This window comes from Agelaius tricolor, unplaced genomic scaffold (assembly GCF_023055355.1).
Source record: "Agelaius tricolor isolate 1412-34295 unplaced genomic scaffold, bAgeTri1.0.p SCAF_83, whole genome shotgun sequence".
NCBI classification, from domain to species: Eukaryota; Metazoa; Chordata; class Aves; order Passeriformes; family Icteridae; genus Agelaius; species Agelaius tricolor.
This window is the reverse complement of record NW_027269343.1, coordinates 806266-828838: the sequence shown is the minus strand read 5'-3', so window position 1 is coordinate 828838 and position 22573 is coordinate 806266. Positions and strand designations below refer to the sequence as shown.

The 22573-nt window shown below is 50.2% G+C and overlaps 1 protein-coding gene and 1 long non-coding RNA gene across 2 annotated transcripts; both read right to left on the bottom strand.

Annotated features, from left to right (window-relative positions):
• Positions 1-13790: 13790 nt before the first annotated feature.
• On the bottom strand, positions 13791-15094 carry LOC139585519 (uncharacterized). The gene is made up of 3 exons (XR_011677103.1): positions 14873-15094; positions 14286-14397; positions 13791-13958 (listed from the first exon to the last, which is right to left on the bottom strand). It is a non-coding gene; the product is annotated as an uncharacterized lncRNA (long non-coding RNA).
• A 1174-nt stretch (positions 15095-16268) lies between these two features.
• On the bottom strand, positions 16269-21916 carry ACKR3 (atypical chemokine receptor 3). Its single transcript, XM_071418311.1, has 2 exons — positions 21780-21916; positions 16269-18233 (listed from the first exon to the last, which is right to left on the bottom strand). The coding sequence occupies exon 2, from the start codon at positions 18204-18206 to the stop codon at positions 17112-17114; it is 1095 nt and encodes a 364-aa protein (XP_071274412.1). The 5' UTR covers positions 18207-18233; positions 21780-21916; the 3' UTR covers positions 16269-17111.
• Between the last annotated feature and the right edge of the window lie 657 nt (positions 21917-22573).

The window sequence follows — 22573 nt, the reverse complement described above, 5'->3', positions numbered from 1 at the left end:
TGACCCTGGCTGGGTGCCCAGGGACTGTGTTTGATGGGACAAAGGAGCTGGGCAGCCCCAGTGGCACCAGCTGGCAGGGCTCAGCTCTGGGCCACTCCAGCAGACTCCTGCAGCCACTGGGAGCCAAAAGGAGGGACACAAAGCCCAAATCTGCTCCCACAGAAGGAGGCATGCCAGGCATTGAGCTGCTCCCTGCCCTGCAGCCTGTACCCCCCTCTTCCTGAGGACTGTCTGCAACAGGACAAGGATATGCAGACCATCCCAATTTCCCCAGCTCCTCCCTTTCCACAGCATTCCCATCATCAGTTGTGGGGATCTCCTTCCCAAGGCCATCCCAATTTATAAACCCAGGCATTGAGGGTGAGACAGAGCCCAGCTCGGTGCCATAGGAACTGCTCCTTTCCTGGAAATGTTAAGGTCTGTGGGTTTTGCAGGGCAAAGGAGCCCTTTGGCACTCAGTTGAATATGTTTAATGCAGCCTGTGGAGCAAACAGACCATGGTTAATGCACCCAGAATGGCTGATGACTCTCTGCTGGGCAGACATGAAGAGGGCAGTAATTCATCCCACTCCACTCTGCTGTGCACGTTCCCACTGCTCCAAGGAAGAGGTCATGCCCTCTTTTTCCTTCTCAGCAGCACCCTGTGCCTCTGGTCTCCCTCTCTGCTCTTTGCCAGGTGCTGGGAATGGCCCACTAAGCCCTTTTACTTGATTTTTCCCCTTTTTTACCCCCAAAAGCTCCCTGCAGCTCACTGCACTGAGCTGAGCAAGCCACAGCTCCCCTACCCAGTGCCCTTGAAAACAGATGGCAGGCCCAGGTTTTCCCTGACAAGCACAGGAATGAGAAGTGACATGGCTGGAAAAAACAAGCTCAATTCCTCTTGGCAGGATATTAATTTAGAAATCTCTGGTGTCGCTGCCCCGATTCACAGCGAATTTGAATCCGAGTTCTCAACAACCCAGAGGTTTGACAGGGGAGGTAATTGGAGGAAATGGCTTTGTAATCCAGCTATTGTGCTGGCAAGATCCAGCTCTCCTCAAGAACAAGGTTCACTTCCTGGCATGGCTGATTCAGCAGCATTTATCTGTCCCCAGTGCCTCCTGGCTTTGCCCCTTCAAAGCAGTGCCAGAGGTGTGCAGGGCATCCAGGATTCCTGCAGCCTGGGAGAGGCAGGAATGGGCTGGTGGAACCTCCAGGGTCAATCATTTCAAGTGGACACAAGAGCAGGACTGGGTGAGCCTGGTGTTCCACACCCCCCTGGGCAGGGCACGCAGCAAACATCACCCATGGTGGGTGCTTGTGCCATGCCAGATGCAGGAACAGGGGTGGGAATGTTCTTGTGGCAGCAATCCCACCTGGAGAGCCCCACAGGCTCCCTCTGCTCCACAGAAATCACTGGGTGGGTGGGAAAACAGCATTTGGAGCAAAGCTTGCAATCACATCCTCAGTGACATCCCAAGCAGCACATCCCTCAGGAAAACCCTGTGGAGTTACCTGACATCACTGGGTGGTGGAATCACAGAATTATTTGGGTTGGAAGGGGACTGGAAAGCCTCATTCCAATCACCTGCCATGGGCAGGGACACCTTCCACTGCACCAGGTTGCTCCAAGCCCTGTCCATTCTTCTCCTTCTTCAGAAAAAAAACACTTAAAAAAACCCATGTAAAAAACACTTCTGAAAAAAACACTGTAAAAAACCCAAAACAACTGCATTAGGTGAGGGGAAAGCAGCATCAAAGGGCCAAAGAGTCTGCCCTGGTCCTACCTGGAAAAAGGGAGAAAGAAAAAGGGGAAACAGGTCCAAAATACACTGTGAGCTGAGCAGCACTTGCCTAGAAATGCTCATGCATGATTCTTATATACACAGTTCCTGGTCATCACATGCAGCAGCTTCCCACTGCTCCAATAAACAATAAATAAATAAATAAATAAATAAATAAAAATAACAATAATAATAATAATAATAATAATAATAATAATAATAATAATAAATAATTCCAGAGATACAAGCACAACTTGGCAACACCAAACAAGGAAAGCCAAAAGAAGCCACTTTAAAAAAACCAGTATTTTTGAATAAAATATACATTTTTAAATGCTTATCCATAAGCTTTTTTTTTTCTTGATATCTACTTGAAAGACAAGTAAGGCAGAAGTTGGAGGGGTTCTCTGCACGATTTGTGAAATGAAGCCACCAGGCTACATTAGAAGCTAATAATTAATGATTATGATTAATAACAATAAGAATAAAAATAATTATAATAAAATAATAAAAATAAAATATAATATAAAATATTTAATAATAATAATAATAATAATAATAATAATAATAATAATAATAATAATAATAATAATAATTTTTCCCATTTCATTGTCCTGTGTGCCCATGCCATTCCACTGCTCACTCCGTGTTCCCAGCTGCCCCTGTCTGGGCTGGAAGGTGAAGATGCTGGATGTGGGATCCCCTCCCAGGCTGAGATGGGCTCATTTGGCAGCTGGGGCAGTGTGAAACCCTATCCCTGCTGCCCTGACAGCCCCTTGGGGAGCCCTGGTGAAATGAGCTCCTGCCCTTCAGAAGGCTCCTCTGTATTTAAATAAACAGCCTGGGGATGGAGCAGAGCAGCACTGAGGTACCCCAGTATCTGAATATATCCTTTGAGTGCACACCAAGCTGGTTTTGGGGAGGAGAAGAAAGGGAAAAGCTCTTTTTTTTTTTTTTCTTAATCTGCTAGCAAAAAAATATTGGGGCAGTAAACAGGCAGCAATCACCCAGGGATGCCTGGAGAGCTCCTACCCAGGGGCATGCAGAGCTCTCATCTGGAATTGATTTATTCCTGTTCACTCTTGGTGCTGCTCAGCTGCAGAGGTGCTTGGGAAGGGCACAGTACTGCAGATCCTGAAGAGGATCCAGTGCCAGCTCTGAGAATAACAAATCCTGGGGGTCTCTCAAACTCCTGGAGGAAGACTGCAGAGAAAATCAGCAGATATTAGGAAAAAATTGTTCCCTCTGAGGGTGGGGAGGCCCTGGCACAGGGTGCCCAGAGAACCTCTGGCTGCCCCTGGATCCCTGGAAGTGCCCAAGGCCAGGCTGGACAGGGCTTGGAGCACCCTGGGACAGTGGGAGGTGTCCCTGCCATGGCAGGGGGTGGAACAAGATGAGCTTTAAGGGCCCTCCCAACCTAAACCATCCTGTGATTCTATATTTGCTCCATGGATTTTATTCTACATCCCATTTTGCTGCTAATTCCCTCAGAAAGCTCTCCTGGTGCTGAGGATGGCCAGGATCTCATTTAATTACATCCAGCAACTCCAACTGCTGGAGCAAAACCACTTTAGGTATGACCATGTTGAACTTTGAAGAAATCCCCCCAGCCTGGTGAAAAATGAAGATTTAATTTGTATATTCCCCTGAAGTGCTGACTTACACACCTTGCAATGACCCATCCACAGCTTTACACAATCCTTCACTTTCCTCATCCTGAACACAGGTTCTGGAGGGTCAGAAAAGCACAAGATGTGCTGCCTCACCTCTGCTTTTTGGGGGAGGAAAATCCAGGAGGAAAGGAGATGCCTCCCGGGATCCCCCCCATCCCAGCTTTGCACAGGCAGGCTCACACTCAGCCTTCCTCTGGGAAGGGACCACACAGGCTCAGGTTGGAGGGGAAAAAAAGCACATGAAGATCATGGAAGTCTCAGGGCAAGTAAATGACTGTTAATTGTGAGATATTTGATTGCAAGAAGCACCAGATGGCCAGCCATCTGGTTTTTATTACAAAATTAAACAAGATTAACCCAAACAGGATTTCCTCAGCATTCTTCTCCGACTGGCTCACAAATACATCTTTAACACCTATGCTACAGATAGAGCACAATTCAGAAGCCCTTCCTGCCTTTCCCTAATCTGCTTGGGCTAAATACTCTGCTGAGCAATGCCCTTGCACCTCGAGATTTCCAGCAGGATTGAAAAGAAGCAGGGGATGGAGCAATTGAGAGAGGAGGGAGATGTCAGCTCCAAGAGAGGCAGCTCCAGCAGGAGCCCTTCCTTTCCCACTGGTTAAAAAGGCATCAGGGCAGGAGAGTTGCCAAGGGCAACAGAGGCAGCTGGGGTACCAAACCCTCCTGCTCACTGCTGGGATGGGATAAAACAGCAAAACTGGGAAGAGTTTCTCTCCTCTGAAAAGCAGCAGCCAAAACCACCTCTGTACAGGATTTTTTTTTTTGCTTTTTTACACCTTTGCCCAAATCCTCAGGAAGTTTGTCCTGGTGCTGGCACTCCCTGCCCTGCTCAGCCCCACCACTGCAGAAACTCATTTGTGCTGTGCATGATGAGGGATAACAATGCCTTGCACAGGCTTTGCCCCAAAACATGAACCCTGAAGCCAAGCCCTGCAGAAGCAGCTGAGATTTTGCTGAGCAGGCCTTGCTGGACCCAGTTAATCCAGCGAGTTTTCTGCCCTCAGCTCCCAGAGCTGCTCTGGGAGCTGTGAGAAACGACACCCACTTCCAAAAATGTAGAAGGTTGATTAAAACCTTATCAAAAATACAACAGAAGACTGAACAGAGAAAATATTACAGCACCAGGAGCAGAGGATTTTTCCCACCATGTTCTCATCCACACAATGGAGGTTTGGCCTTTTAACCGTTTAGCTCTCCCAAGGTTCTGTCCATCAACTCCTCCTTCACTGTCCAGGGGTGGAGATCACTTCCTTAAACCTTGATTGGAGCTCAGGTGCTGCCATAGTGACAAGCTGACCCTCCCAAATGTCCCAAACCCAACAATACAAGTGGGTAAACCATAACTATAAATCTATAAAACCTCTCCTAACACATATTCATGGTATTTGTCTTTTAACTGTGAATATCAACCCCTGCATCACTCATCTGTCAGAGCCACCCAGCTGCCTCTGCTGCTGCCCCTGGAAGCTAAGCTGCCACCAAGGTGGCCTTGCCTGGGCCACCCTGCAGCAGGCAGGGCTGCAGTGGGACCCTCCCTGCAGCTGGATCTCCGAGCTTTTGTCATGCAGATCACAGCCGGCCTCGTTTGTTCGCAGCAAATCGCTCGTGAATGGAACATAAAGCTGTTCCAGGGGAGATCTCAGTCCCCAGGGTAAATCCCTGGGATATGATGCATCCAGAAATTATCCATAATACCCCACTCACACCCTCCTTTCTGATCAGGAAAACCTGGTGGGAGATTTCAGCTGGAAAACAACAGGCTGGGGCTTTAGCTCATGTAAATAATTTTTGTTGTTGTTGTTGTTTAGCTTTGAAAATCTTCACTTTCAGAGCTCCCCTGAAGAGGAAAGCACCAGGGATTCCTTTCTGGGAGAGCAGCCAGCAGCTCCCTGAGCCCCAGGCAGTTTGTGCCCCGTGTCCCTGCTGCGGGAGGCTGGGGAGCAGCACACAATTCCCCATCTGCAATGTGGCAGGGTGACAGGCTCCTCAGCACAGCATTCCCACAGCCACTGCCCCTTTGGCACATTCTGCAGGCCCCAAGCTGGAGGTGGCCCAAGAGCCCAAGGTGCCCATCACCTGCCAGGCTGGGATGGAGCAGAGCAGCACTAAAGGTGCTTTGCTCCTTTTCCAGCAGCCACAGCAGCTGCCCTCCTTGCCAGGCTGCCAGCACTGGGGGTCCTGAAGGAAGCCCCAGCTCTGTCCTTCTAGTGGGCAACTCCACATCCTGGTGGCTCTTATGATCACAGGATTAGGTTGGGAAAGATCTCCAAGGTCATCGAGTCCAACCTTTGGCTGTCAGCCAGCCCAGAGCACTGAGTGTCACCTCCAGTAGTTCCCTGGACACCTCCAGGGATGGAGACTCCAAACCTCCCTGGGCAGCCCCTTCAATCCCTGAGCACCCTTTGCATGGGGAAATTCCTGCTGTGCCCACCCTGAGCCTGCCCTGGCCCAGCCTGAGGCCGTTCCCTCTGCTCCTGTCCCTGTTCCCTGCAGCACAGCCCGACCCCCCGGCTGTCCCCTCCTGGCAGGAGCTGTGCAGAGCCACAAGGGCCCCCTGAGCCTCCTTTGCTCCAGGCTGAGCCCTTCCCAGCTCCCTCAGCCCCTCCTGGGGCTCCATTCCCTTCCCCAGCTCCGTTTCCTGCCCTGGACACGCTCCAGCCCCTCAGTGTCCCTCTGGCTCTGAGTGGCCAGAACTGGACACAAAACTTGATGATGATTTTAGGTGTCACCCCAGTATGATTAATTCACCCAGATTTTAACATGTTCTGGAAACCATATAACTTCTTTCATTTTGGGTTATGGTCTGTCTTTTAAAAGTAAAGAAATAATATTTAAAATAGTCTTAAATTGGATAAAAGCATGAACTGTAAACTCCTCATGTTTCCAGCCAGTTCAGTGCCCCTTTTCATCCCACTGGAAGCCACCAAAAGGAGATTAAGTTCCCCCAAGGCCAGGTTACCCATCTCCTTGTGGCCAAAGCCCTCAGGCTTGCACAAACTAAGGACAGCTCAGAGGAAAGATCAAACATGACCCAGGTAGAGGCATATTCAGGGAATTAACTGCAAAGCTCTAATACAGCCTCTCTTCTTTCCCCTTTGCTTTTTCCACAAGAACCAGGCTTGCTCCAGCATGGAAAATGATTTTGTTTTTCACAAATTTATTCTCAGGAGTGGCTGTTCCACTCTGAGCTGCTGTTTCTCCAGAAGAACTGGGTCCAAGGCAGACACCTCAGCTGGAAAACTCCCATCCCAACAAGCAGTGTTTGGAGCTGAGAGGACATCCTAGCCTATTTTTAGGAGGAGCAGGGAATTACTAGATCAGCAATATGCTGTACTAAACATTTACAAAGCACAGCTCAAAAAGCTGGGCTTTAAACAAAAGGAACAGATGCTCTGACAAGAACCCTGCACAAAATATTTCCTTTGCCAAGTGAGTAAAGGAAACCTATTTGTTTGGGGTTTTTTTAGCTGAAGAACCAGCTTTTAAAGGCAATCCCTAGTAAATGAGGTATAAAACTGAATTCAGAACAGTTTCTCGCCTTTCTTGCCTTTCCAGCAGAGCATCCTCTGGGCTGGGCTTTCACTGCCAGCCAGCTGGGGAGATGCCCCCAAGGTGGAAGCATACACACGAGGAAAAACCAAGCACTTGAACAAGCTGTTAAAATTTGCAAGCTTTTTAAACATGATTTATCCATGCTGGGTACTCCTCTATCTCAGCAGATGCTTCCAAGTGTCTGGCACTGGAGAAAAACCCATAACTTTATTCCATGATGTATGACTAACCTGTGTTAGACTTGCACAGAAACAATTGGCTGCTGGTGGTGCAGGAATAAAAAGTCAGTGGATTGCACTGTAAACCAAAAGAGACTTCCATTTTCTTGGAGGGGTTTCACAAGAAGCTGCTTCAGTCTGTCAAACATGGATTGGAAGGGGCTGTGGGCAACCTCTTCCTCAGGAGCCACAAGGAAAAGGCACTTCCAGCCAGGAGAAGGGACCTCCACGTCTGGGACCACCCCCCAAGGGGCTTCCAGACAAAAAAAAAGAGCAGGAATTGGACCCCAGCATCTTCTCTGAGAACAGTGGGGAGCACATGGCTTTTATCTGTGCACCACTGGAAAAACCAGCATGGACACAAGTGGGGAAAACCAGACCTGCATTTAGCCTGAGGAGCGGCTTGTCTGCTTTTTGCCAAATCTGTTGGATAATCTAACAGGAGATACTGCTCCCTACAAACCACACTGCTGGCAGCAGGACCACCAGAGCACCAGGGAGGCCTGGGGCACTTCTCAGCTCCAAAATGGCTTTTACAAAGCATCAGCCCTTGTCACCTGCATCAGGGGGCCCAGAGAAATGTCCCTCAGCAGGAAAGGACCTGGGAAAGATGAGCAGAGAGCTTGGTGCTCCTTCCAGCCCTGCTGGATTTCAGGAGCCTGCAGCACCAGATAGTACAGGGCCCTGCTCCTGGCTGTAAGGCAGACATAAGGCTCCTGCAATTGCAGGGAAAAGAGTTTGCCCAGCCTCAGGTTTGCAGGAGGAGGGCAAGGAGAGCACAGGAGGCAGAGAAAAGCGAAATCAATCCAGAAGAATCCATTGTATCTATCCTGATGGATGCAGTGCTGGCTATCAAGCAGATGCTGCTGCTAAAAGCAGCCTTCCACTTCAGTGTGGGCTTCTTGAAGCTCTCACCTTCATTCCTTGCAAATGAACAACAGGAGTACCCAGAGAGGCTGCACAATATGATAAAGCTCAAACAACACCTCAGCTGACTCAAAATCAGAACTCAATGTGTTTCTGGTTAAGAGGGCAGCTTAATTTATATCTTAGAGCAGCAAAGAGGGGAAAAATCCTTCCTTAGCTGTGAAGCAGAGGTTCTGGATACAGTCAACAGCTCTGCTCTTCCCCCAGCAGTTGTCTCCATCCCTCTCCTGCGAGGAATGGGTTGATGGGTTACCTCAGAGCCTTGTTTTGAGCTGTTCTCCTTTATAATCTCCCTCTAATGCACAACTTCAGCTGTCAGTGGAAGGGGAAAGGTGATTAAATCAGCTGGTGAGGACTCCCTGCAGGAAGGTACAGCGTGTGCAACATGTGCAGCACAAACCTGCAGTTCATTTCCAGTTCCCTTTTCCATCACCCTGCAAGCTGACACAGCTTTAGCTCTGCAGCAACATGGATGTGTTCCAACTGCTTGGAAAGTGGAAAGGGCTGGTCACTTCCCAAAGGAAAGGAGAAGGGATTTGTGAGATCCCAAGCAATATTTCTGGTGCTTCCTTTCACAGTCTGTGTGACAGCAGTTCATCCTTGGGGTTGTACCACCCCCAAATGCTCTTTTCCTGCCTAGACATTGCTTGGCACAAATGGAAATAGCCTCTCCCTCCCAACAGGCAACAAGCTGTGGTCTCACAGGGCAGAGGGGAATCCAGAAACTTCATGGGAAGAAATCCAGGCTGAGAGGTGCCTGGGAATTTCTCAGTGGCTTCAGGGAAAAGAGGTTGTCACCAGATCTATGGGAAGCTCAGGGAGAAGGCCACGTGTACAGGGGCACTCCCCACCCTGCAAGCAAATCCCCTTCACTTCCCCAAACTGCCTGCACCAGACTTTGCAGCCACGTTAAGGAGTGCAGGACACAGATGCCAGCAGACTCTGCAAATTTTACACCTGGAGACATTTTACACCTGGAGACATTCCTCACTCTCATACAAACAGCACCTGGAAGTGAATGCAGAGTGAAAAATGGATTTCCAGCTCTCCAAGAGAAAACCTACCTGAGGAAAGCACGAGACTGCTGCAAGCCCACTATTTCAGAGCTGTTGTGGAGCTGAACCTGTCTCAGGGTCTGGTTTTTGTTCCTTATTAATCACTTTCACGAGCCTTTGCACTTTTGGATTCCAGCCTGACTGGAAGCAGCAGACACTGGAAAGCTCTGAGAGCTTTCCAAAGTGTGAACACCCCCCGCTCTTGGAGAAGGTTTAATGCACTTCAGGTTTGCATCCAGGCTTCCAGGGGCTGAGCCAAGCACTCACCCCTCTCAGACACACAGGGTCCTCACGTGTTTGGGAGTTTCCAGCCTGAAATCCAGGCTTTCATCCTGAAGAATCTTTGGCAGAAGCAGGGCCAAGAGATCACCAGGTGCAAAGGAGCTGAGATGGTGCCCGGGGAAGAGAGCAAAATACCAGGGCTGCTGATGGAAAAATCCACTTTCCATCCCTCCCCAGGGATCTCCTAGGCTCCATCACCCTCATCCCATAATGAGATTGAGCAAAGAATGCCTGGCATTTGCTCCACAACTCAGGCAAGGTTTAGAAATCCTTGAATGATGCCAAAAATCAAACGTGGGTGAGCAAAGCTGCCTCTGAGCCAAGGGAGCCAGAGCCTGAGTGGGGAAGAGTCTCCCTCTCCCTCTCCTGTTTTATTCTCCAGCAGTACAATGAGGGCTATTCTCTGCTGGAAGCAGGAATCCAAAACCCGCTGGTGTTTTATGGATGGAGTGCAAAGGGAAGGTATGGATTCTCCTGTGCCAGCCAACTTCCCATAAAGCAGCCATGAGGAAACACTGGAGCTGAACTGAGGGGAAGGTGTGGGGTTGGCCTTTCCAGCTGACTGCTTCCCTTGCTCTCTCAAACCCCTCAACCACAACGTGGCATTCACCAGGCCAGACAGGATGGGAAATGAGAAGGAAACCTCTCTCCCCACCACCAATCCTCTTTATAAAAACTGCCACCCACCAAAGGCACGACCTTGAGGTTCCAGCCAGCCCTGGAACAGGGTGGCTGAGCTGGGGACAGGAGATCCAGATTGTGTCACCAAGGGCCACACAGTGCAGCACTCCCACATCTTTGATCCTGCCACAAGGGAAAAGAGAGCCAGGAGGGAGCAGGGCCATGCCACAGAGGGCTCCTGGGCTGCTCCATGGAGTCACATCCTGCATTCAGGTGCTCTGGTCTCAGATATGTTACCAGGATTGATTAAATGGATTAAAATGCTCTCTGGAGTAACTCCATGTGCTTGTCACGGATAACCCTGAGCTGAACAGTCTTTGCCCAGGACAGTGAGTTGTGGTTAGGCTGTGATGGGATGCCTGGAAGAAGGGAGAAGCCAGCTTGCTGCTTGGGAGCCCTGAAATGTGCCTTTCCTTCCCTCTCACACCTTGTGGGCTCTCCATGGTGACCAGTGACAGGAGGGAATGCCAGGGAGCTGTGTTGGGGCAGGGTCAGGCTGGAGATCAGGGAAAAGTTCTTCCCCCAGAGGGTGCTGGGCACTGCCCAGGTGTGGCAGTCATATTTTCTGGAAAAATCCCTTTGCTCAGCATTCTTCTCTTGGGAAGCTGAGGAGCCTCAGAGAAAAATGAAAACAATAATTATATCATTTGCTTCTCCTGTGTTTTGCTGCTTTGGAATGTGGTTGGAGATTGTTTATGCAACAGATGTTTGTTTGATTGGTTTCATGTGAATTGTTTTGACTCAATGGCCAATCAGGGTCCAGCTGTGTCGAGGCTCTGGAAAAGAGTCACAAGTTTTCATTATTATCCTTTTGAGCCTTCTGTCTGTATCCTTTCTGTATTCATTAGTATAGTTTAGTATAGCATTCTTTAATATAACATAGCATCATAAAATAATAAATCAGCCTTTTAAGAACATGGAGTCAGATTCATTCCTTCCTGCCACGGGGCACCCTGCAAATACAAGACCCAGGCTGCCCAGGGCATGGGCACAGCCCTGAGGCTGCCAGAGCTCCAGGAGGGCTTGGACAGCACTCCCAGGGATGCCCAGAGTGAGAGGCACAGCCCTGCCCAGTGCCTTCACTCCCCTGAGAGACTCCCACAGCCCAGGCCCCAGATAATGAGGACATTGGAGAGTTGTGTGCCTGCTGGATGAGGATCCAGGGAGTGACCCCAATGGTCATGGAGCTGATGGGAAGGGATCCTGGCGAGCTGGTGACGATGGGAGCTGCAGCCAGACCCACCCTGACACACAGCCATGACTTTGTCTTATTGTGCATCGCAATTCCCCACTGCAAGACACACAAATGTGCCTGTAGGTGGCCCAGAAACACTGGCTTATAAAAAAGAAAAAGGGAGGGAAGAAAAAAAAAACCCTCAGAATGAATGCAGCGTCTGTCACCCTTTTGCAGAATTGTTATGTTTTTTGTGTGTAGTTGGTGCTTGTTTTCCAAAGATTTACATTTTTATGTGTGTGTCACTCGCTTTTCATGCATTCGGAGACCTCAGAGCTTAGAAATTCAAAACACTTGTCAGTCACGTCAATCCTTTTGGACACAACAGAGCTGCCACTTGGATGGATAAAAAAAAGCCCACAACAAAACAACAAACAAAACACACTTTTCTCTCAAGCTGTGACTCGGTCACCCCGCTCAATGTGGGCAGGACAATGTTCAGAGAAAGCAAAAAGAAAGATCTGAGTTTTCATACTCATCGGTGGAACTAAATTGATTAAGGTCATTTCCTAGGTAGGTTTGAAATCTTCTGCAACAATTTTTTGCTTTTTTGAAAAGAAAAAGAAAAGCCTTCCTCCCCCCCAACCCAAAAAAAAAAAAAAAAGGGGAAAAGTCACCACTGCAAAAACATTAAATCTGCTTGGGTAACTCAGAATGTATGTTGGCAAGGCAACATATCTCAGCTTGAACAGTAAACCTGCTATGTCAGAGGCTCTGCCACATATGAAAGAGGCTTGGGTTTCAATATCTCATGCTGAATTTACTGCTTTTCAGCCTTTCACGGCCAAGTATTTGATGTCTCTCCTTTCACTGCTGCAATCGATAGGGTGACCTTACGTAAGAGTTTCCTGACCTTTGCTGTTGTCAGTATTGTTCTGCTAAAATGTAACTTAACTCTTTTTCTTTAGTCTGGAAATAGCACTGTACAGACAGCAAACACGAGAGGGGCTTGGGGTTTTTTTCCCCCCTTAACCTAAAGGCAAGAGGCACCATCCATCATCAGAGTTGGCTTCAAACCAGAGGATGACAAGAAGCATCATCTGCAGAGGGTCTGGTTGGTTTCCCAGTGCTTTCTTGTACCTTTTTAGTAAGTTAAAAACCCCAAAAAGCCTTACTCTGATGCTCATTCCAGTGCCATCCTGCTCAGTATTTTAGGATTGAGGGGTCTCCCTGGATTCATATCACTGGGATGTTGGTACTACATTATAGCATTTTTTAAATTTTTAAATTACAGCATTTCCTTTAGCTAAGGCCTTGCATGTATTTCATGTAATAAAAACAAAGAGATCGAGACTTCTATGAACAAAAAAAGAATTGTTTTCAAACAGTAACTACCAAAGTGGAAGGAGGCTGATTTTTCTCATGGCACTGGATGTTGGAGAGTCAGCCACATGTTTTAGACTTACAGCTGGCTTATCCATGCCAGGATCTTTGGGAGCCTGGTTTGAATCCCATTATAACCCTGTAATGCAAGTGCTCTTGTGGGAGCAAACTGCCATGGTTATCCTCTGCTGTGCTGCTGTGATTTCATCTCTGAGCTCTGGCTGATGTGGGTATTACTCTGCATTAGCCATGCAGATGCACACATCACCACTCACACCCATACATTTGCACAGGATTATGGCTGAAATTCCTGATCCTGCTTATAAAAAGCCCTATAAACCCCAGAGAGCTCCTTTTAAACCAGCAGCATTATCCTACTGTAAATCCGGGGTGTAAGTCGGAGCAGGCTCTGCCTCAGATGCTCTTCAGCCACACATCCTCATGGAGCAGGGAGGCTAAAAGCAAACCCTGGGCTCTGCACACACCAATTCCCCCCAAAACCCATCCCCAGCACATCCCCAGCCCCATACCCATTCACTTTCTAAAGTAGCAGCTCCACTCTTGACATGGAGGAAGTCTCAGAAAGAGTTAGGAGCTGGGTTTGGCAGTGCTGCCCCTGCCCCCACATGCTCCAATATTGCTCACAGCTGAGTTATTTCTTGCTTCTTAGGAATTTTAACTGGCTTTTATGCTCAGTGAACTCGTGAAAGGAGAGTACCTAAAGTCAGCAGCGCTGAAACCATGAATTAGCACAAGGAGAAAGGGGCCAGTTGGGTGTTTCTTGCAGTACATTATCTGCATAATGCCAGAGGAGCTGATTTAAAGTCACTGTGCTACACCTGAACGTCATTTATGGCTCATAAAAGGAAAGCTGTGTTTAAGGAACAATAAAGCAGCACTGCACTTTGTGTGGAAGAAGAGAAATAAAGCCTTTCTCACGGAGCAGATGCATTTTTATTTGCTCAGTGCCTGCCTCTGAGGCACGTGGAGATGCTTTACCAGAAAGCCCAAGAGTTAAGCAGGAGGACTCACTCTAGGTCATGGATTATGTGCTCATTTTTGTGCTCATTGATTTGTGCTCATTTTTCCAGCCAAGCCTTAACACAGCAATTTTGACCTCCTGGAAAAGGTAAGACCTGAATCCCCATGGACACCTGTAGCTGTCAGAGGAGCAGGGAGATCCCCAGGCACAGCAAGCCACAAAGCCACAGCAGGGAAGAGCAGGGATCCTTCATAAAACAGAAGCACAGAGTCATGTTGATGGTCTGGGAGGTCTTTTCAAACAAAGACCAACCTGTGATTAATCCCCATTTGTCACCCAGCCCAGAGCACTAAGTGCCATGTCCAGTCTTTCCTTGAACACCTCCAGGGATGGGGACTCCATCACTCCCCAGGGCAGCCCCTTCCAATGCTGAACAGCCTTTTCCATGAAGAAATTCTTCCTGAACACCCCAAGTTCCAGGCTCGGGATGTTTGGCCAAACAAAGTGACAGGAGCCATCACATCAATCACTCTAAGTCACAGTCCCATCACAGATGACACCTATTTTCACTCACCTGCTATCTGCTGATAAATTCCCTCATTTCAGTCTCCGAGGAGTCCAGATCCACACTTTGGTCTCAGTGCAAACACCAGCTGGGGTATTGTGTCACACAGGAGAAAAGCTTCCTAGAGCACAGACAAGTCTTTAGCTATTACACCATTTTATGCCAGTTTGATTTTTGAAACTTTTGAGCATGAAACCAAAGTCCTAATGAGAAACACACAATTACAAACTCCATCCCTCCTGCCCCTCTGCATTGTTCTGCTCTCCACCCATTTCCCATCCTCTGCCCACCACCCCCCTTCCCACAGAGCTGTGGCCACCTCAGGGCCACTCAGCAGTGCCAGTCCCTGGAGAGGATTTGGAGAGAGGATTGGAAGGTTCCCACTTCCCAAACTGCTGCTGTGGTGGGGTGCTGCCTCCCAGCTCCACTTGTCCTTTCAAGGGACAAGGCGAGTCCTCAGCTCCAGGTTTTCCCATCAAGGAGCTGGAAAGGATCCATGTGTGCACAGTACTGACAGCAAGGGTCATGGTCCTGACCTTTCCCTGCTCCCTGTCTGACCCTGCTTTTGGAAAAGGCACCATCACACCACGATTCACCTCCCCAAGGAAGAGGCCTGGAGACTTTATCAGTGTGGTTGAAGCAGCAGGTCTGCAGGATCTCCCCAACACTCAGCACCACCCGGGCTCTGTGCAGGGCCGACGCTGCTCTGTGAATACCAAACTGCTGAGGGAAAGAAAAAAAAAACCAAAAGAAATTCTGTGAGTTTCTGCCAGTGTAAAGCTACAGCACCACGTGAGAACAACCCACTGCCTGAGAGGCAACCTGAACTGAAACAGTTCTGCTGCTCTCAAATGAGCAACACCCCACAGGGGGACAGGAGCAGGATGCCAGAGCTGTATCCAGCACACACAGCTGCACACAGGGATACTGAGGGAAGGGAAGCAATGCCCAGCTAAAGCAGGACATTAATTTCTCAGCATTAACCCATTTCAATGTCAGCATGAGGGAGAACTTCCCTTGCAGCTCAGCAGCAGCTTAAGGTTAACAGGAAACTCAAAACACCCACAGTGCACAAGAAGCATCAGCACAAAAAGCTACTCCTGCTCTCCATCCTGGCAGCTTCCCTGCAACCAGAAATCCTTTTTCTTTTGGGATTTCTCCCCATTTGGGAATGGACTGGTTGTTTTTTAGCAACACCAGTATGAGGAGGGGATGGCAGACTTAACATCTGTTTTTACAGCACAACCTTTGAGGAGGCAGTAATGGAAAGTGTAGAGAGAAATAAAAACCAGTCATTCCCAGATTGTTTGGCTGCTGGGATGGCAGAGGGATGAGGGCATGCTTGGATTGAACAGGAATTTCAGTGTAGCACTGCCCTGGAGCAGCAAACATGGCTGGGAGACATCACTGATTTGACATTAAATACCTTGTCCTGAGGTGAACACCACCACGATTCCTTTGCTGGCTGAGAGCTCCACTTGAGGCATCCCACAGTGCCTGGATCCTGCCCCACTCGGACACTATGGCCCTGCAAATCCACACCAAAGGGAAGAAGAGATAAAAAGGGATTAAGTGCTGTCAGGGCTGCTAACCCCCAATTCCACAGCCAGCAAAACCCACAGAGGGCTGAACCTGGATTAGTCCAAATATCCGCTCCATCTGCACACTTCTGTATTTTCCTTCCCTGTGTTTATTTCTAAGCTACAAACACAGCTTTCCAGCAGTCCTAGCATATTTTACCTCATAAATCCATCACTTTTACCTTCCCCACCAGCACAGACCCACTCCTCCCAGCCCTCCCTGCTCACCATGCTCCAGTACCATCTCCCATTCCTCCATCAGTTCTTTCAGGCCATCAAACACCAGGAAAACTCTGACTGACCTGTCTGCTCCTGCACCAAAGGACTGAGGTGGCCTTGATTCCTCCTTTTTGGCTTTGTTTTTTTTAACCTGAGGAGAAGGCCGGCAAGTCAAACCACTGGTAGGCACAGGTTTTGTTTTCTTTTTCTCAGATCTTTATTTTACAAAAATAACTTACAAATAGAGACAACTCTCAGCAGTAAGATCACTCACTCTGTGCAGGAGGATACAGCCTGGTGAAGCAGGGGTGTAGGAGTTAAGGGCTCTGACAATACTGTTAATTTTAACATGATGGCAGCTATATTACACTACATATATTTCATGCTCCAGCATGTGGGTGTGACACCACATAAAGCCATGGTCCATAAAGTGTGCCAGCCAGGGAGGATGCTCCCAAGAGATCATTTCCATCCTATTTATCAGCATCCCCTTGGAGCCAAACGGCCACCTAACACTCAGACTACAGCACTCTGGATACACTCATCAACAATATACTTCAAATACATGATAAAAATATATTTAACTTTCAAATACACTTGTATAAGGTACACCAAGGGGCAGAAAATAAAGTCTTGAGCTTTTAAATACAACACACTATATATATAAACATACACAAGGAGACGAGGGAATCAAGATGTGGAAGGAGAAGCTTATCCATGTTATCTATGGTACACAATGGCTTTGTCTGCTAGGAAATAATTTCCACTTGCATAGCATTGTTGAGGATTCCACACTGGGCTAGGAGGAGAAAAGGCTTTCATTTTGGTACCACTTCCACTTTGCAACTGATCCTACTCTTATATTACACTTTGTCCTCTCTCTTTTGTAGGCTGGAATTCACGCCGCGTTCGTAACAAGCACATTGAAAGGAAGGGGTAAAACAAAATAAAAATAAACAACAAACCGTAACGCACAAAAAAAAACCCCAAACACATCAGGTCAGAGAGTCAAGGAAATTCCTTTCTGGCCTTGCAGTCATTTGGCATTTTGTTCCAGAGCTGAGTATTCTGCTTCTGACACTCTGGAGGCGTCGATGAGTTTGGTGAGGCCAGTTTTGGCAGAGTACTTGAAGATGAAGGCTTTCATCAGCTCGTATCTGTAGTTGCGGTTGATGAAGCTGTACAGGATGGGGTTGACGCAGCAGTGCACCAGCGAGAAGCACTGAGTGATGTGGAGGGTGGCGTAGAGGAAGTTCTCCATCTGGCAGCTGATGGGGATGAAGTGAAGGCTGTAGAAGATGTCCAGCAGGACGGCCACGTGGTAGGGCAGCCAGCACACCAGGAACACCACCACGTAGGAGAAGATGATCTTCCCGTTGCTCTTGCGCTCCTGGTCGCTGGAGGTGGAGATGCTCTTGGCCAGGAGGAAATAAAACACGGCGATGACGGGAAAGGGGATGAGGAAGCCCAGCACCACGGAGATGAGCTCCATGCCAATCAGCCACTCCTTGAAGCTCTCCTCAGGGTAAACAGGCCTGCAGTAGGTCTCGCTGTTGGAAGAGACAGTCTTGAGGTAATAGGTGTCCGGGAGGGAGGCGGAGAAGGCCAGGAGCCACACCAGGACGCAGATGCAGCGGCGGATGATCTTCTTCTTGCGGCTGCTGGAGTTGGTGAAGTAGGCGACCGAGAGGTAGCGGTCCACGCTCATGCACGCCAGGAAGAAGATACTGCTGTACAAGTTGATGGAAAATATCAGGTGGGTTATCTTGCACGTGATTTCCCCCATGTGCCACTGGTTGTGCTGGACAAGCGAGACAACCCACACAGGCAGGGTGATGACGACACACAGGTCGGCGATGGCCAGGTTGAAGATGTACAGGTGGGTCTCATAGCCCGTCATTTTGGCCTGCAGGTTGACCCACACCACCACCGAGTTGGCCACCAGGCCTATGACGAAGATGAAGATGTAGAAGAAGGACAGGGTGTAGAGCAGGGCGCTCTTGTTGAGCGTGCCAGGGCATGTCGTGGCATCCACCGTGATGCACTCGCCGCTGCTGCACGTCCAGTTGATCTCCGTCAGGTTGGCCGTCTCCAGGAAATCCAGGATGGAAGTCAAGTCAAGCGCGCTCATGGTCGCTCGGGTTGGAATTCAAATGACCTAAAGGCAAAACAGGATTGAAAGAAATGACGTAAATTACGGAGCTATTTCTGCTGCCGTGTCATACCGGGACGCGCCGCTTTAGTAACAGCCTGCTCTTGCCAGGCACCTTCCATCAGAGCACTCCATGGAGCAAAACAACCAAGACACTCAGCAAAACTTATCTGCTTGACAAAAGAGGAGCAAGCACCAGATTTCGTGTGATTTTTTCCCCTCTCTTCCAGCTCACATCTGACATCATCAGGTTGGCTATCGTCCCTGGGTGTGAAATCTGCAAAGTACACCGTGGCCAAATAAATGTGAGGCGACTAAATCTGTCTCCTCCAGCAGAAATGATGCTCCTATCTTTCAGCAGGGGAACCTTTAAGCCATTTCATCTGCACTCCCTCAAGCACAGTAGAATTGATCTGGCTGATACATGGTACCGTAAAACATTTACCACAGGCTCTGGTCAGCATCTCGTCAAGTCATACAGATGTATAAAGGAGAAGTGGGGAACTAAAGGGCTTTGTACTCCTATCCAAACTTCAATTTAAATTCTGCTCTGTCCTCCCTCCCTCTTTTCTATTTTACAAAGTATCCCCTGCATTTAACAATCATTACGCAGCGTTGAGAAGAGAAAAAAAAACCTCAGAGCTTGACTGCTGAATAGATCTGCTGGTCTTAAGTTTTCTTTTTAGAAGAGTGCTTTGATTTCAAAACACTCCCCCAAAAGTTGGCTCCACAACTGCCTCCTTTCCACCCTTTTGCTTTTCTATATCTACTTTTGCTGCCTCTTCAGTGCTTTCTTCTACCTGCAGGCAGTGGACAAAGCAACTTGTTAACTTCCTCACCAGCAGAAAGAAAAGGCCCTTAATGGCTCACACAAAACCCCAAGTGGGCTGATAAATGCCCTTGTGGTTTTGGGGAGGTATAAAAATGCTGTCCCCCTCCCCTGGCACCCTCACAGGACCCTCAGTACCACCCACAGGACTGTGCCCACGATGGCCAGGCCGCTTCTGGAGTGCAGGATCCAGCCTGGGACGTGTCAAAATAAAGCAGTTCCCAATGGATGGATCCTTGTTCCCTCATGGCTCCACTTGAGCTGGCCCATCAGGTCAGCCAGCCCACCCATGGACACATCCAGCATCCCCAACAATGGTCACCTTGCTCTTCCCCATGACCCCACCAAGAGAGGGACCAGCCTGGGGCAAAGCCAGGGTGGCCAAGTGACCAGAGAGCAACGGGGATCTCCAAATATCCCTGACCCCACCACAGGATCTCTTGGTAGGGTTTCCAGGAGCACGGAGTGAGGGGTAAGCAGGGAAGAGCTTGGATGTGTTGAATACCCTCTCCTCACCCCCTCTCCCCAAAAAGGGAGACACAGCACCTCTCCATCTGCATAATCAGCTCTTCCCAAAGCTCCCACCCTCCTGCCTGTCAGGGACAGAGGCTCAGGAAGAGAAGGAGATAAGGGGGGAGATTACCCGAGAGGACTCAAGGCACTATTGTCCCAGCCGAGGGGAAGCTGGTGGCACTAACAATGAGGGGGGCCCTGCACGCATTCAGGGGAGATCAAATCTCTCCACAAACAGGCCCAAATTGACTCGTGAGGAGATCTGGCCTATGCCTTTCATCCTGCTGGCCTGATGAAAGACGGAGCCGAGACTCAAACCAAATTAAGCACGGCTTTTACTCAAACACTGGCTAAAGAGGGAGCTGAGCCAGGGGCAGCTCTCCATCCTGGGATAGCCGATCCTGTGCTCACCTCGGGAAAGCAGAGAGTGATTTAACCCACACTGTGCAGGGCAGAGGGGCTTGCAGGCAGCAGGGGTGGATGCTTCCCCTGGATGTTCACTTCACCCGAGGGCTGCAAGTGGGACACAAGGATGGGGCTCCTGCCAGACCTCACCCAGGGTCCCCAGCATAAACACTTTCCACTCCTCTCACACACAGGAGAAACAGCACCATTCCCAAGTTCCTGTACCTCAAAACTCTTCAGCAATTAAAGCAAACTCCCTAAAAGCCACAAAACTTCCAGCCCCAAAGCAAAGGCAGCTCCTGCTGGTATTTGGGGCCAGCAAGGGGAGCACACCCCGCTACCCCCCTGACACCCACAGAAGTAGCGTGGGTGGGCCTGGGCTTCTCTGGAAAGGCACATGGTCTAAAACAAGAGGAACAGGCTCACTCCACATCCCAAGACCCCTTTTCAGGACAGGACTGTGACCACTCAGCTCCAGCACATACCTCATGGAGAAGAAACTCAGACCTGGCTGAGGGGTGTCAGATTCCGACAGAGAGGCAGCACCAGGGCAGCAGAGAGCCCCCGAGGCTGGGGCTCACACCAGTGCTGGGGGAACCACGGCCACCACAACCACAGCTGCTGGCTCAGAGCCACTCTGGGGATGTTAGGGAGCAGGAAGGATGCTCGGGCCGATCCCAGCCCGGCTGCTGCACACACGTGCATCCATCTGCCTGTGCCTTCCGCATCCCCAGCGCGGCAATAAAAACCCGACACCGAGCTGGCCTCCCAGGCTCCAGTCCCGCCGGGGAGGAGGGCTGTGCTCACAGATTACAGCCCCACAAACCCGCCTGTAGTCTGGGATTAGCTGCTGTAACCCGAGCTCCCACTCCCACCCAGATTAGCTGGGAGGCACGGGGGGAACCCACCAGACAAACTCAATAAAGCCACTCCGTGCTCCTAAAAAAAACACCTTCAGCGCTCCCTGCAGACAGCGCAGCATCCGAAAAACTCCTAAAGGAAGCTGGGACTGTAATTTGTGTCCACGACACTGCTAAACTCCTGCAGGCCATCACCCCTTCACCTGGCAGGCACATGTGCTGAGTCCAGTCGCTGCTAGTTTACAGGACAAGAAGGAAAGGAGACGCACCCAAAATCCTGCTCCAGACCCCCAGAGCTGTCCCTGGAGCAGATGCAGCCTGCAGGATTGAATCCTCCCCATCCCACTCCCGCCGGCTGTGACAAAGCAAACCAGCACCAGCAGCCCGGTACGGCAGGGCAGTGGCCGAGCCTTCAGCAATGTGGGGAGCAGCCCACAGCCCGCTCCTGCCCGCACTCAGACCTGCCTGCCGACTGCCCAGGGCTGTGGGCAAGCTGCGCTCTGCCCTTCCCAAAGGGAGAAGGAAAAGTCAGCATGGCCGGGCAGGCTGTCACCCGCACACCTTCACCCTGCCCGTATCCCGGATCCCCAGCACGGGGAGGCGGCCACCACAAGAGGACACCCATGCCCGCAAGGGGCTTTGCGAGCCCGAGCCCGGCACATTCAAACTCCCCGGCAGTTCCGAGCTGAGCAAACAAACAACAACCGCGGGGGAAGGAGCGGAGCCGAGGATCGCACCTGGGCACGCAGGGGCACCCACACGGGAGCGGCGGCCGCTCCAAGCTCCCGCAGACCCTCCCGCCACGGGAAACCCGGGTGGGGACACGCAGGAGAGGCTCCCCCCACCCCGTGCGAGCCCGGAGGGACGCGGAGGAGGCTGCGAGCGCTCAGAGGGAGCGAGCCCAGGTCCCGCAGCCCCGCGGGGCTCCCCCGGCGCCGCCCTTACCTCGGGGCCTGACAGCAGCGCTGCCGGAGTGAGTGAGCGCAGCCCCCCCGCCCGCGCCCTTTATAGGGCCGTGAGGGGAGCCCGCCTCCCGGGGGCGGCTCCGGCCGCCCGGCTCCCAGCGGCACGGCCCCGGCACGCCCCTAAAGGCGTTCAGCAAGGCCGGAGATCAGCTCAGCTCAGCCCAGCCCAGCTCAGCCCTGCCCCGGCTCGGAGCGGCCCCGGCCCGGCCCCGGCCGGGTCTCCGGGAATGGGAGCGAGGGGTGCGGGCAGCCGGGGTAGGAGAAGGGTGATACCGGCACGGAGGGGAAAACAGGGGGGAAAGGGAGAGGGAAAAGCGGGGGAAAGAGAGAAAATGAAAAGGAGGGAAAAAGCAAGAGAGAGGGAAAAGGGAGGGAAAAAGAGAGCAAGAGAGAGAGGGAAAAGAGAGAGAAAGAGCAATAGAGAAGGAAAAGGGAGAGAAAAAGTAGAGAGAAAGAGAGCAATAGAGAAGGAAAAGGGAGAGAAAAGAGAGAAATGAGGAAAAAGGAAGGGGGAAAGAGAAAATGAAAAGGAGAGCAATAGGGAGGGAAAAGGGAGAGAAAAATTAGAGAAAGAGAGGAAAAAGAGACATAAAAAGGAGAGGAGAGAAAAAGAGAGAAATGAGGAAAAAAGGAGGAGGAAAAAGAGCAAAAAGGAGAGAAAAAAGAGGGAAAAGGAGAGCAAAAGCAGAAGAAAACAGGAAAAAGAAAGGAGAAAAAGAAAATCAGGGAAAAGGAGAGAAGAGGGAAAGTGAGAGAAAAAGCAGAAGAAAAGAG